The sequence below is a fragment of the Euprymna scolopes genome, chromosome 33 (genome assembly GCF_053919585.1).
Source record: "Euprymna scolopes isolate OS-2025 chromosome 33, ASM5391958v1, whole genome shotgun sequence".
In the NCBI taxonomy this organism is placed as follows: Eukaryota; Metazoa; Mollusca; class Cephalopoda; order Sepiida; family Sepiolidae; genus Euprymna; species Euprymna scolopes.
In genome coordinates, this window is record NC_136514.1 from 62,510,023 (window position 1) to 62,523,509 (window position 13,487).

The 13,487-nt window shown below is 34.3% G+C and overlaps 1 protein-coding gene across 1 annotated transcript in view; it reads right to left on the bottom strand.

Moving 5' to 3' along the window:
* Positions 1–2,201: 2,201 nt before the first annotated feature.
* LOC145258257 (pro-neuropeptide Y-like) overlaps positions 2,202–13,487 on the bottom strand; it is a 41,104-nt gene continuing 29,818 nt past the window's right edge. The window contains exons 2-4 of the mRNA XM_080116239.1: positions 10,154–10,378; positions 9,127–9,219; positions 2,202–2,384 (exon numbers count right to left, since the gene is read on the bottom strand). Coding sequence (XP_079972365.1) covers positions 9,150–9,219; positions 10,154–10,329 — 246 coding nt within the window. The 5' untranslated portion in view covers positions 10,330–10,378 and the 3' untranslated portion in view covers positions 2,202–2,384; positions 9,127–9,149. The remainder of the gene's footprint in view (positions 2,385–9,126; positions 9,220–10,153; positions 10,379–13,487) is intronic.

The following is a 13,487-nucleotide window of genomic DNA, read 5'->3' on the forward strand; positions in this document are numbered from 1 at the left end:
TCTGATAAAAAGTCGTTGAGATTTGGAACTTATAAAATTGACCAAGAAGGTTCTATATCTATCTATCTATCTATCTATATCTATATATATATATATATTCCTAAAACGTCTGGCCTTGATGGAGGGAAAACTAAAACTTGCTGCTATGCTTTCAAATGATCTGAAATAATAGCAAGGTGGGGGGGGCTTTATGCGACATATTTTTCATATGTTGTATTTCCCCCTCTTTTGGAAACAATGTACAATCATGAATATCCTCAGTATCAAATAGTTCTTATACACTTTAAAATTTACTTTATGTATGAAAACCAAAGAGAGGAGATATAACATATAAGGAATATTTGGAATCAAGTGTTCCCTTTCTGTTATTTACAATTTTTGAAACCATAGCAGCAAGTTTATTTTCCCCTCTATCAAGGACAGAGATTTTTGGAAAATATCAGATATTTTGTAATTCATATGCAAAAGTAAGAAAACAAATTACTATGATTAAAATATTGGTAAAGGTGCAGTATTTTCCACCCACGAAAAATCATCTAAAATTACCATTCTTCGACATCTCTCTCAAACTGTTCTAGTAGTTCGTACACAAACCAATCATATTCTTGTGAGGAAGAACCCAGATGCATTCATATTCATTACACCAGCTGCAAATACTAACAAACATACACATACAAATTTATCCATATAAAGTTTACAAGGTGTATTATTTATAAATTATTATGTAAAGTATTTATTCATAAAGTAATTAACTAATTCTTATAAATTTTAGGAAACAGAAGCGAGGTGAAAAGCTCGATAATATCTTTGTTATTTAGTTTAATGTTGTTTTAAGTACAACACCTCGTTTAAAAATTTAGATATTTCAGAGTTGATTGATAGAAACAAATGAAGTAGATTCCAGGAATTTCAGTTTCATCTTAAGACCTATTAATCTCAAGCCTTAAATTTTAAACATTTTCTAGAATCAAAAATATTTATTGGATTGTGATCCAAATTGATCATGAAATTTAATATAATTATTTTTCAATTATCATCTTCGACATTAAATTTGTGCAAAATCGTTCTGTTTGTCGAATTATTCTTACATTGTGAGATGCGTATTTTGCAAATATAATTCTGCGTTGTGTGTTTGCTCCTTTTGAATATAAAACATAGCATTAACCAATCTATATATCTATGAAGGTGAAATTGTCTGTGTTTGTGTGTACATTTCTCTTATAAACTACTCTGTCAATTTTCTGTCTACAGACCTGAGATTTGACACAAGTGGTATTGAGATTTGGAAAAATCTTTTTAATTGGTTTTCCGTCAGAAATTTGACTGTCAAGGTGTAAAAGTTCAACGATTTGACATTTGAAAACTCTACAAAACTCCTTCGCAAATTTTGTGCCTAAACACATGAAGTTTTGATGTAGGTTATTTGGACATGGATCAAACTTTTTAATTTGATTTGAGCCCAAAATAATAAACGTTTAAAAAAAATTGGCCTATGCCAGTTTTTGTTTTAAACATTTGAAATTTTACATAAAGTTTATGCAAGCACAGGGCAAGCTTTTTAATCGTTTTTAGCTGAGAATTTGCCTGCCAAGGGGTTAAGGTTCCAAAGATTTGCATCCAATTTTGGATCTAAACATTTGAAATTTTACTTAAAGAGTATTCAGACATCTAGCAAGCTTTTTAATCAGTTTTGAGTTGAAATGCTTGACTTTTACCGACTCTACCAAACTCCTCCGTCAATTTTGGGTCTAAACACTTGAAATTTTAGATGTAGGTTACCTGGACATGAATGAACTTTTTTAATAAGTATTTATTAGAATAATAATAACTTTGTTAATATTTTTAAGCATATATATATATATATATATATATATATATATATATATATATATATATATGCACATAAAGTTATGAACAGTACACAAGACTCAAGCAAAGCCGGTCTAACTTGTTAGTATAAATAACATTTTTATTTTGTTTATTTTTGTAAAAATGTAAATAATGATAGAAATAATAGAAATTACATTTTATTTAATTTCTTTTCGTAAAAATTTAAATAATGATATAAATAATGTTCTAATTATATGTATTTTTGTAAAAATGTAAATTATAATATAACCAATAGAAATAACATTTTTATTTAATTTGTTTTTGTAAATAATAATATAAATATAGAAATAAAATAAAAAAAAACAACGAAATTGTTTTTATTTACAGATTTTATTCATTTTTGTCGCACATCGAATCAATTTGATCCCTGATTCATCGAAAATCATACCATAAAAATTTTCAGATATTATTTTGCGTACACACCATGCGATAAAATCCATGATTTTCGTTATGTTCTTATTGCATCTACAGAAATTGCACTCCTATAATTTACACTGAAAAGAAAAAAAAAAGAGAAATAAGTTTTCAAATTATAACGAAGTCAAATTTTTGCGAATTCGACATTTCGATGCAATTCTTAAATATTACGCAAACACTATATTTTTACTAGTGATTCGCCGCTTATCAATGCTCAAACCCTCTTGGTGGCATAGACAGGTTGATATTATATTTTGTATCCCTCAGAAAAGCAATATGTTAGCAAATTGTTCCACAGATTAAAGGTTCTTTGAAAAATATTCGTAAGAGTGCATTTCGTGTTATGAATTATGCTGATGCAAGGAAGGGTACTTTAAGAAGCACCTTCCAGATGTGGTAGCTGTACTCCATCTTAGGGAATATCTTATAAGTACAGTAGAACCCCGAGATACGGGATTAAACATTAGTAACAAAATACAGTATATAATACACATGTATATAATCAATTAACATTATAAATAACACTGTAAGGCGGGGAAAGTATCATAACCATGCCAGAAAGATATCGTATTTCACATTGTCTAAAAAAAAACGTATCCTAGGGCCACTGTATCATGGGTTTTCTGTACATAATTGAGCGGTTGATGTGTTGCTGTAGATGGTCGTGTCATCAGCATAGATGTCAACGAATGAATTAAGTATGTGTTTAGGGAGATCATTGATGTAGATAAAGAAGAGAGTTGGGCCAAGGATGGACCCTTGAGGGACTCCAACATTAATACTGCAGGCCTCTACTCTTATGAGCCTATCAGAGAGAAATGATTTAATGATAGAGAGAATATTTCCAGTTATACCGTAGCTGGAGATCTTGTGAAGTAGGCCTTTATGCCATACCTTGTTGAAGGCCTTTTATATGTCCAGAGCAATTGCCCTGGAAAGGAAGCCTTTGTCAAAAGATTCACTAATCCTTTGAGATATAACCGTTAGCACATCTGCGGTAGATCTTGCAGAACAGAAACAATATTGCGTGTCACTAAGAAGGTTATTTCTGCTGAGGTGGTTGACTATTTCTCTATTTAATATGGATTTCAGCAACTTACTCATGACACACAGGAGTCTTATTGGTCTGTATTGAGGGGGAGATGACTTATCACCTGAGTTCTTAAATACATGGCATACTGATGAGATTTTCCAGGGTGTTGGAAAGCACTTCTCCTTAAGGCAACGTTTAAACAGTTTCGTAAGTATTGGAGCAAATTCTGGTTGAAGCTTTTTTAACACTATAATTGGGATGCCGTCAGGGTCAGTAGTTTTACTGGAATCAAGGTTCATGATTAGCTTGGCGACCTCATGCACATATATTTGTATGTTACCTAGCGTATTCTGTGTTATAGGAGGCAATATGGGGAGTTGATGGCCTTCGTCGCATAGGGTAGAATTAGCTGCAAAGTTCTTTGCAAATAGTCTAGCCTTGTCTGAAGCTGAGGAGATGACCTTTGGTCTGTTGATAATGGTTGGGATAGAACGCACACTTCTGTTCAGGATTCCATTTGTTATTTGCCAAAACTGGTGGGAACCAAGCCGCTGATCAGCTACTTTGGATTAAACAAACTGGGCATATAGCTCTCTTGCATTTTTTACAGTGGTTGCTGGCGTTCCTGAAAGCAGCTTTAGTCTCCGTGCTTCTATTATTTTGGTAGCTATTGAAAAAGTGATTTCTGTGCGCGATTGCAGCAGCACATTCTGGGGAGAGTCATGGCTGGCTGGCTGGTAGGTTTTTGTTGGAATTTTTTAGATGGTATGAATCGGTCTATGCCTACAATTAACCATTCGGTCAGGTCTGATACTATAGAGGACATCCTTTTTAAACATGGAATGCAGAGGTAGATCAGATATAAATGTACGGACGCTATCCCAGTCAGCCATGGAGTATCGGTATACAGTACGGTGGAGGGGTACTTCTGGGGACTTATTTAATTTCATTTTTATCTTAACTGATACGATGGAGTTGTCGGAGGATCCTAGAGGAGAAAGAACGGAACATGAATATAGCTCAGGGGAAGTTGAGAGAAAAAGGTCTAGGAGGCTTGCATATTGACCTGTAGTATCGGGCACACGGGTGGGCTCGCGAACAATCTGAGTGAGGTTATAAGCAATGGCAAAATCATGACAGAACCTCCCCTCATTGCCCGTCTTATTCGAGTGGGCCAGCCATTCCACGTTATGGACGTTGAAGTCACCACAGATGTGGATGTTAGCCGAGGGGTGTGCAGACAGGATGTGGTCTACTTTCTCAGATATGCTCTTAAAGATAGTATCTCCGCTGTTGTGGGGCCGATAGAGGGCAAATATAAATGCAGTGGTGTAAGCAAGTGCAACCTGGAAGCACATATAAGGTAAATTAGGATCTTCTCTAGAGATTTCCCTGCCACATGGGACGCCATCTTTAATGTAGGCACATATTCCATGCCCATGGCGATCTTGGGGGTCAGATTTAGATGCTAAGTTAGAGTATCCTTTAATTATGAACTCATCTAGGGAAGTGGTCGGCCCTATTCCAGTTTCACTTAGAAAGAATATGTCCGGTGTCGTGTCGTCTCCTGTAATTGGGTTTCAACCTCTGGAAGGTTGGAACGTAGACTCCTGATGTTGGAGAAGGAGACATGGTAGTAGGGGTCTACGTTGGAAGAAGAGGTTCTAGGTTTATTCGAGTTTTTTTTGGGGGGGGAGATGTTTCATGTTGAGATTTTGGGATTTGTGGATCAGGTCGGCATACTTTGTTAGAGCAGTACAGAGAGGGAAAGTAAGATAGAAAAAAGAGGAAAATTCGTCAAATCTTAGAAAGGCAAGATTTTAGGATCACTATGGCGGCCTCGAATGTCGTACGTTCAGTCTTATAAAAATGATGTAAAAATTAAGTATGGATTTAGCCAAGCCCGTTCCACAGGAGATATCCTAATTGTAATCTCTGAACATATATACTATTCACTGGACAAAGCATGGGAGAGTAGAGCGGTAGCTCTAGATATATCTAAGGCTTCTGACAGGGTATGGCATGAAGGTCTCCTTAGGAAAATTAGATCATACGGTATTATTGGACGAATGCATAACATAATTAAATCCTTCTTAAATAAGAGAAAAATCCAGGTTGTCCTCGACGGTCGTACATATAAACAATATGATATAAATGCGGGAGTGCTTCAGGGGTCTTTCCTTGGACATTTATTATTCCTAATATTCATAAATGACCTCCTCGACCAAATTGCCTCTGAGATGGGTATATATGTTGATGACACCACGCTCTATAACAGCACAACAGGAACAATGAACACATATCTAAAGAAATGGCAGAAACACTAGAGGATGACCTCCAATCTGTAGTGGAATGGGGACAAAAATTGATGGTCACATTCAATGCTGCCAAGACTAAACTTTTTTCCTTCAATAATTAGAATAAACCTTCTCTACCACCAATAGCAATGACCAAAGATGCATTATCTGAAAGTACTTCTTTTAACTCCTCGGCCTAACGTTCACAGGAAACAATGAGTCGGAACAATTACATTGAGAGCATTGCCAGGACCGCTGCGAAGAAGGTAGGCTCTCTCTTCGGTGCTAGAAAGCTACTAACGCCCGAAAGTATCCTAAGGCCACCATTCGCCCATGTATGGAGTATTGTTGTCATATTTGAGTTGGTGCATCTGCTACTAGTCTCTCACTCCTAGACAAGATCCCAAAGGGAGTCGCAAATCTGATAGGTTCTGAACTGTCATCCAATCCTCAGTCTCTGTCCCACCGACGAAATGTTGCATCCCTCTGCCTGTTCTACAAGTATTTTAATGGTGAATGCTTTGCCGAACTGCAAGCACTTGTGCCCCCACGATGTAAATACCCCCGACAAACCCGACAAGCAGGTAAATCCCACCCCTACACAGTAGAGATCCCTAAATGTAAGAGAGCTTTCTACTCCAGTAGTTTCTTCCCCAGAACCGCTAGACTTTGGAATTCAATTCCAGATCTCTGCTTCCCCAACTGTATTGACATGCAGAAGTTCAAGTATAACGTGAACCGACATCTTGCTGCCCAACTTCCTACATAGTACTCTAGTAGCTGATGTCCCTGATAGTAGCCCCCTACACCAAGGTGGCAATGTTCCTTGTTTCGGGTGAAAATGTAAAAAAAAAAGTAAAATGAAATCTTTTTCCAATTTTATTACAGTAGATTAATGTGTTTTATATAATTTTTATATTTGTTGTGTCTGTCAAATAATTTACGCCGCTAAACTACACATTTATTCTAAATTACATTTCATACAAAAATACTTATTTGTTATATATTGTTTTTGGTGTGTATACTTCTCTTTTCCGGGCTCATTATGGACACTGCTCAGGCATTCACTTGTTTGTTTGTTTTGTTGTTTTTTTTAAGTCAATTTTTACCTTAGGTTCACCTCCACAGTTTTGTTTAAACTGACGACTTTTCGATTATGCTGAATAAGACAATCACTTTTAACTTTGGTGGAGACAAATAGTTTTCGATGGCATAAAGATATGCATTATGCTCTGTACTTCAGATTTGTGCGCATGCTCGATAAACAAATCTACTTCAATAGGGGGGTATAGTCTTTGCGGGTGGGTATGCTGACAACGATTATCAAGGTTAAATTTATGGCAAATACTTCGACAACCCGCCACTCAAAAAATCGGGTGCCTATTCCGAAAGACATTCTTACCATTTTGCATTAATAGGTTGGGAGTATCTATTCCGAAAGCTGTTCTTAACATGAGAAGGTCATATCGAAAGCCATTCTGAACATTAGGATGTTGGATGTTGCCCACCTACAAAAACTATAGTTTAATTTTGATGAGGGAGTGGGCATGCGCCCACCGGGAAACGCCGGTTAACGAGTCCTGCTAGTAATAAAATAAAACAGTTATCATTTTATTTAAAATAGTACACATTATGAAAATATTTAAAAAATTTATTTGGATTCAAATTCTGTTATTTTCGGGAATTTTATTTAATTATGATTAAATTATTATTTTTAAAAAGTATTTTTTGTCATAACACCAGAGACTGAATTTCAAATAAGATTTTTCACGCATTCAAATAACTGATCGCTTTGATGTATGTCATTTTAAATGCCTTATAAAATTCGATGATGTGTCCGTTGACTCAGGACGTCAGTTCTTCGGCTTTTTACAATATCTTTATATTTAATCTACTATGTGACCAGTCATTCGCCTCATCAATCGAGGTTTACGAGAGGCATCTTTTATTGTTGAAGTCAGACAATAGCAAGTAAGAGTACATTACCAAACGCTGCCATATTATGATCTGACACTACTAAAAAAATAGTATCTTCGTAGACAGAATTCGCTCGTTAGCAGGCGTTGCGTTTCTAAATTAAACTAGCAGGGAGGCTTAACGTTGTCCGAGATTGAATGAGGATTCCACCCTCCTACACTTATTGCCATCGAAATCGGTGAAATAGCATATTTTAATCAAATCGAGGATTGGCTACTCTAGTGAGGAACCACATCTCTGTAGTATCCCGACAAGAAATCTTCACATTCTTCCCCACAGTAACTAGTTCCCAATAAATTGTAGTCTACATTGCACTGTTGAGAATCCACACTTGATATAAAATCACATAAAATAATAGCTTTATTTAAAGTTTAAAATGGAAAAGTCAAGTATCTTGGTAAAATTGTGCTATAAGCAAAAAGACTCATTTCGAATGCGCACACGTCTTATCAAAGAGCTTACTGTTGATTTTATGAAATTATTTTACATCATCACTTGAACTAAAGTTAAACGTACAAAAGTCAAGTATCATGGTTCAATTGTTCTCTAAAATCAACATTTATTTCGAACGCACACCTGTCTTATAAAGGAATCTAGAGTAGTTTTTATACGCTTGGCTTTTTTACTTGTGCGGTGACAAAACTTCTCAAATGCAGTTATGATGCTAGGTTGTATGAAAGTAATCAAATTGTTTTGATTGTCGATTTTCGATATTTATAGGGGGTATTGAGACAATCAGGAAGGGCCATATGAAGGTTGTTAACATCAATAAAAGTAGTGCTATGGAATGTCGACCTTCCTCTGAGAGAAACAGTACGATAGACGAGACTTTCTAGTTTTAGCATGGCACATAGTGTAGAACAACGTGGCAGCTTTTTTCGACAGCCCATATATTTTCGTCGACAGAGACAAATGCTCGTCTCTCTAAAGTAATCGTTGGCGTCTAGTTCTAAAATTGGTCTAAATGCTGATGTTGAACTTTTCACTTTTTAGTGCCTGAAGTAATAGAAGCCATTAAAAAGAACAATAAATAACTTCATTAATTACTCTGATTTACTTTTTCACAGTTACTTTGCAGTAAGTAAATCATGATAAATCGCATTTTTGGTTCCTAAGACTTATTACTATGAAGTAGGTCTCGAAACCAGCGTCTGGTCTTCGACGCCAACTTTCTAGAGGTAAGAATCTTTCTCCTTTTCTACCACGTACTTCTGCCAATGACGTCATAACCTGTTACGTAGTCTTAATCCTACACTTTTCAATTATGAATAACATTCTCTATTCTCTGTTTACTTTAAAACGCATATTGGAAATTTATGATTATAACTTAACTTTTTCACACCTACATATACATATTTCTATACTCAAATATAGAAGAGATAAATGTGATAAAGTCGATCGCGACCTAAATTGGCTTTTCTCATTCCGATAATGACCTTTTTTTTTTAAAGAATTACATATTCGTTTCTTGAGATGAAAGCTGAGCTTTAGACAAAAAAAATGTATCCTTACGTATATTTATAATCCGATCATTTTTAGGCAATCAGTCTTTCTTCTTTTGCATTTTCGCTTGTTCCAAAACCATCCCAAGCACTTCGTCCAAATCTGAAACAAATCATGTGTAAGCTTTTAAAAAAGAAATCACTATATACGCTGCACTTAAGCAAATACCAGTCACAATTTCTACTAATTATTATAGAGGGGGTGTAAATTAATCTTACGTAGTAATTAATTTTGCTTATATATAAAAAAAGAATAACATTATATATATATATATATATATATATATATATATATATATATATATATCATTGTCTGTCTGTATGAGGAACGGTCTCTACCAAACTACTCTCTCAATTTTTTAGTCGTCATACTTGAATCTTGTTATAGAGAATCAGACATGCGAAACAACTCCAGTTTGTTTTTTAGTCAGTAAAATTAGCTGTTAAGGGATCCAAATTGATATAATTAAAGCATGGTAGATGTAAGTCGACTTAAAGTGTTTCTTTACACATGTTCAAAATACATTAATACATTAATGTCGAGTAATTTTTAGAATTTTCTTGTGATTCAAATTATAACAACTAACGCTGGAGAAGAGCTACATGTGTTTTGATTTTAGCTGATGACACCCAAGTCATATTTTTTAAAACTTTTGAAATCTTTGTATAAGAAGTTGGTTACTAAGATATTTGTTTATATACATTCGAATTGCTACATGCTGTTATGGTCTGGTATGGTCTGTTATAGTCTGTTATGGTCTGGTATGGTCTGTTATGGTCTGGTATGGTCAGAGAAATATGAAAGTAATTTGAGAAAATATTAGAGAATAAAATCTTGCGACATCTAGTGATCTTTACGGTAAATGAGTTTCATACCCAGACAAAACACAAGCTTTTTTCAATGTATTAGTTTTTTATGCGGATTTTATAATACTATCGAATTTGCGTAAACATTAAAAAGGATAGTTTATTTTATCTATCTATAAATGTCTCTCAAATGTATTTGCTTGTAGATATCAGTGAAAAGACATATATACCTGGGTCGGCCAACAATCGCGTAATATTCGTTGAGAGCTTTCAAGTATTTCCGGAGTTCTTCTGGTGTTCTAAATTCTGAAGGTCGACTTGGGGGTGCGAGCAGGCTGTCTTGTGATGAGACATTAATCGTCAATATCACAACGATAAGAAGGAAACCAATTAATGTTTTCTGCATGTTGGAGATTAAAGCCCAAACACTTTCTTTCGGATGCTGAAAGATACAACTATTAGAAAAACGTTGAAGAAAACAATTGTCTTGAAGCAGTAATTGTATTTATTTAAGGCAGAGAATTGGAAATACTATCCTGTGTTTATATCTCAGCGAAAGCTGCAGTTATTACAATGCTACGTATTTTCCAACGCATTAATAGTCAAAAATAATACACTATTATATTTTTACTTAAGATTTCTACCCGTGCATATATTAAATATCAAGGCCGTGTGGATTGAGAATTGATTTTAATAAAAATGTTCACCTGACGACAATATGATAGAATTACCACAAAATAACTAGCTCATATATTAAAAAGTCATTTGAAGAAAAATTATGAACCTAACACTCGGCATCTGAATAGAAATAATCAACAAACTTGATCGATTGTCAAAATAAAAGAAGTTAAATAGTGGATATTTGTAAGGTTATTTTAAGCAAAAAGTGTACGTAGGTGTAGTTAAGTCACACCAAAGTCGAATCAATTATACGAATAAAACACCCTTGCAGCCACAGTGACAATGCTGTCACAAGAGGCGTTTCAGGTGGTCACAAGTTGTTATATAATAACAACCGAAAAGGATATCGAGGATCGTTGAAGACGGGTCCGAAAAATATCAACCGATCTAAATCCCGTGCCTACATTTACATTCTTAAGAACCAATCAGCGCACCAACAATAAATATATATTGTTCTATTTTCATATATCAGTGTTTCTTCATTCTTTAAACAAAGCAGAAATGCAAAATATGTTTCTGTAAACAATGAAAAGATACCTCTTAGATTAAATAAAGAGTTTCGTTAAAATGTCCGTACAGATTCCCGAGATCGACATAAAGACACCGAGTCGGAGGTTATATTAAGCAAAACGTTGGTATAATAACATTCAAGATGCGGAAAGCATAGACCAAATAATCCGGATATTACAAGCTGTTTTTACGAACTTTGGACTACTATGTCAATGCAATTTGATACATACATCGAAATTTCTAAGACAGAACAATTTCCGAATATGCAAATTAAGAAGACCTATCGTGTGTGTCCATGTTTCAATTTACTATATATCATCAGTATTACAAAATATTATTTTAACATAGCATGACAAAGCACGAACTCTTTTAGTGTTAAAATAGTTAAGATAGATATAATAACGTTTCTCATATATATATATATATATATATATATATATATATATATATATATATATATATAGTATTGCATGCATAATTTATTTATTTATTTATTTTTTTTTTTTTTACACAGTGATCACCACTTATCAAGGCCCGGAAGCCACTCAGGGATAAGGGTTATTGCAAGTACATTACGTTAGTGAGGAGATTTGCTGAAATGTTTACTTAAGGAGGCGGTTCATTAGGAATTTGTTAACATTGGACTTGAAGACAACTAAGTTGTAGTCCGGAGGGAAGCAGGCAGACGGAACAGAGTTTCACAGGCGTGCAGTTCTAAGAAAGAAGCTTTGTTTGAAATCCGCGTTTTGATTTAGGCACAGATATAGAGTGGGGGAAATTTTTCACAGTGGATTCAGCTAGACGGGTGTTTTTCGTGAAAGATTGGCGAGGGGGAACCAGAGATTGGAGTTCAGACGAGCATCTGCCATGGAAATAACGATAAAACAAGGACAGGCTCGCAACGTCTCTTCTGTGGGAAGCAGGGTAGAGAAACGGGCATCCCCCACTTTATTTATACAAACAAACTTTGCTACATATGTGCATATATAATTTAGCTGTGATTTCTTTCGAAATTCAACATCATCAGTACACTAGTATTAACTGATTTCGAATGCGAATGTACGAATAATTTTTTTTTTAATTTCGAAAATAGTCAATAATGTTGTTTGAATAAAGAAAATTATACAACAATACATTTGTACTTGTTATTGACCACTAATTTTTAAACATTGGCGTATCATTAGATAATATTCATGAAATCACATGGATATATCCAAATATATATATATATATATATATATATATATATATATATATATATATATATATATAGCTTTACCCTGCCACGCGTTGCTGTGGCTCAATTTGGCATAATGGAAAATTCTAATAAAAAGAGAAAATGCATGTTTCTTATATTCTTAGTACAGCAATCCACTCCAAAAAGTAAAAAAAAGGCGAAAATGAAAAAAAACGGTACTCTTGCAGAATTGGATCCTGATACTCGAGATTACCGTCAATCATGGCTTCGGCTCGACCAATAATCAGTGGATAAAGCTGAACGTAGCAAAAATGTTGAAACGCTAAATGTGTTATTTTTTTTTTGTTTTTTGTATACAAAAATGTGAGTTAGTAATTGATATTTAAGTGATAGGGGGGTTACTATACACAGATTCGAAAAAGTTGTCCAAAAACAAATAAATGAAAGTAAAGGTAAGGTAAGTTACATTTCTACCTAACTGAATAATAGTTTAGTGTTTTTTATGTAATGTAAAATGTTTAACCGGCTGGAAAAATAGAAATGGTTGCAGACTCTGTTGAATGCGTTAAGTTTCGGAAAGTAAGTTGAAAACTAAAAACTATAAAATACAGTGTCAAAACCCCACCGAATATATGTTACCATGACATAGGCTGACTTAATCGGTGGGTTTGTGACAGTATTTTGTATAGTTTTTTAGTTTTTACTCACTTTCTCACAGTTAACGTAATCAACAGTGTCCGCCACCATTTGTATCTTTCAAATACACCGATAAACACTGTTTTTCGAGCCGACTAAACGTTACATTAAATGAAAAGAGTTTGTATTACTAAATACAGATACAAAGAAGTTGTCAAAATTAAATATATTACAAATAAATGTTATCAAAGGCAAGAAAAGTAAATGTTCTACCTAACTGGATAAGATTGTAGTATTTTATGTAATGTATAATGTTTAATCGGTTCAAAAACATGCAGTGTTTATCGGTATATTTGAAAAATACAAATGGCGGTAGACTGTATCGAACACGTTAAGTTTGGGGAAATTTTGGGAAAATGAGTTTAAACTAAAAAACTATACAAAGTACTGTTAGGAACTCACTCAATGTATGTTACTGTCACGTAGGCTGACATATAATCAGTGGTTTTAAACTTTTGTTCGATACAGGTGACGACTTT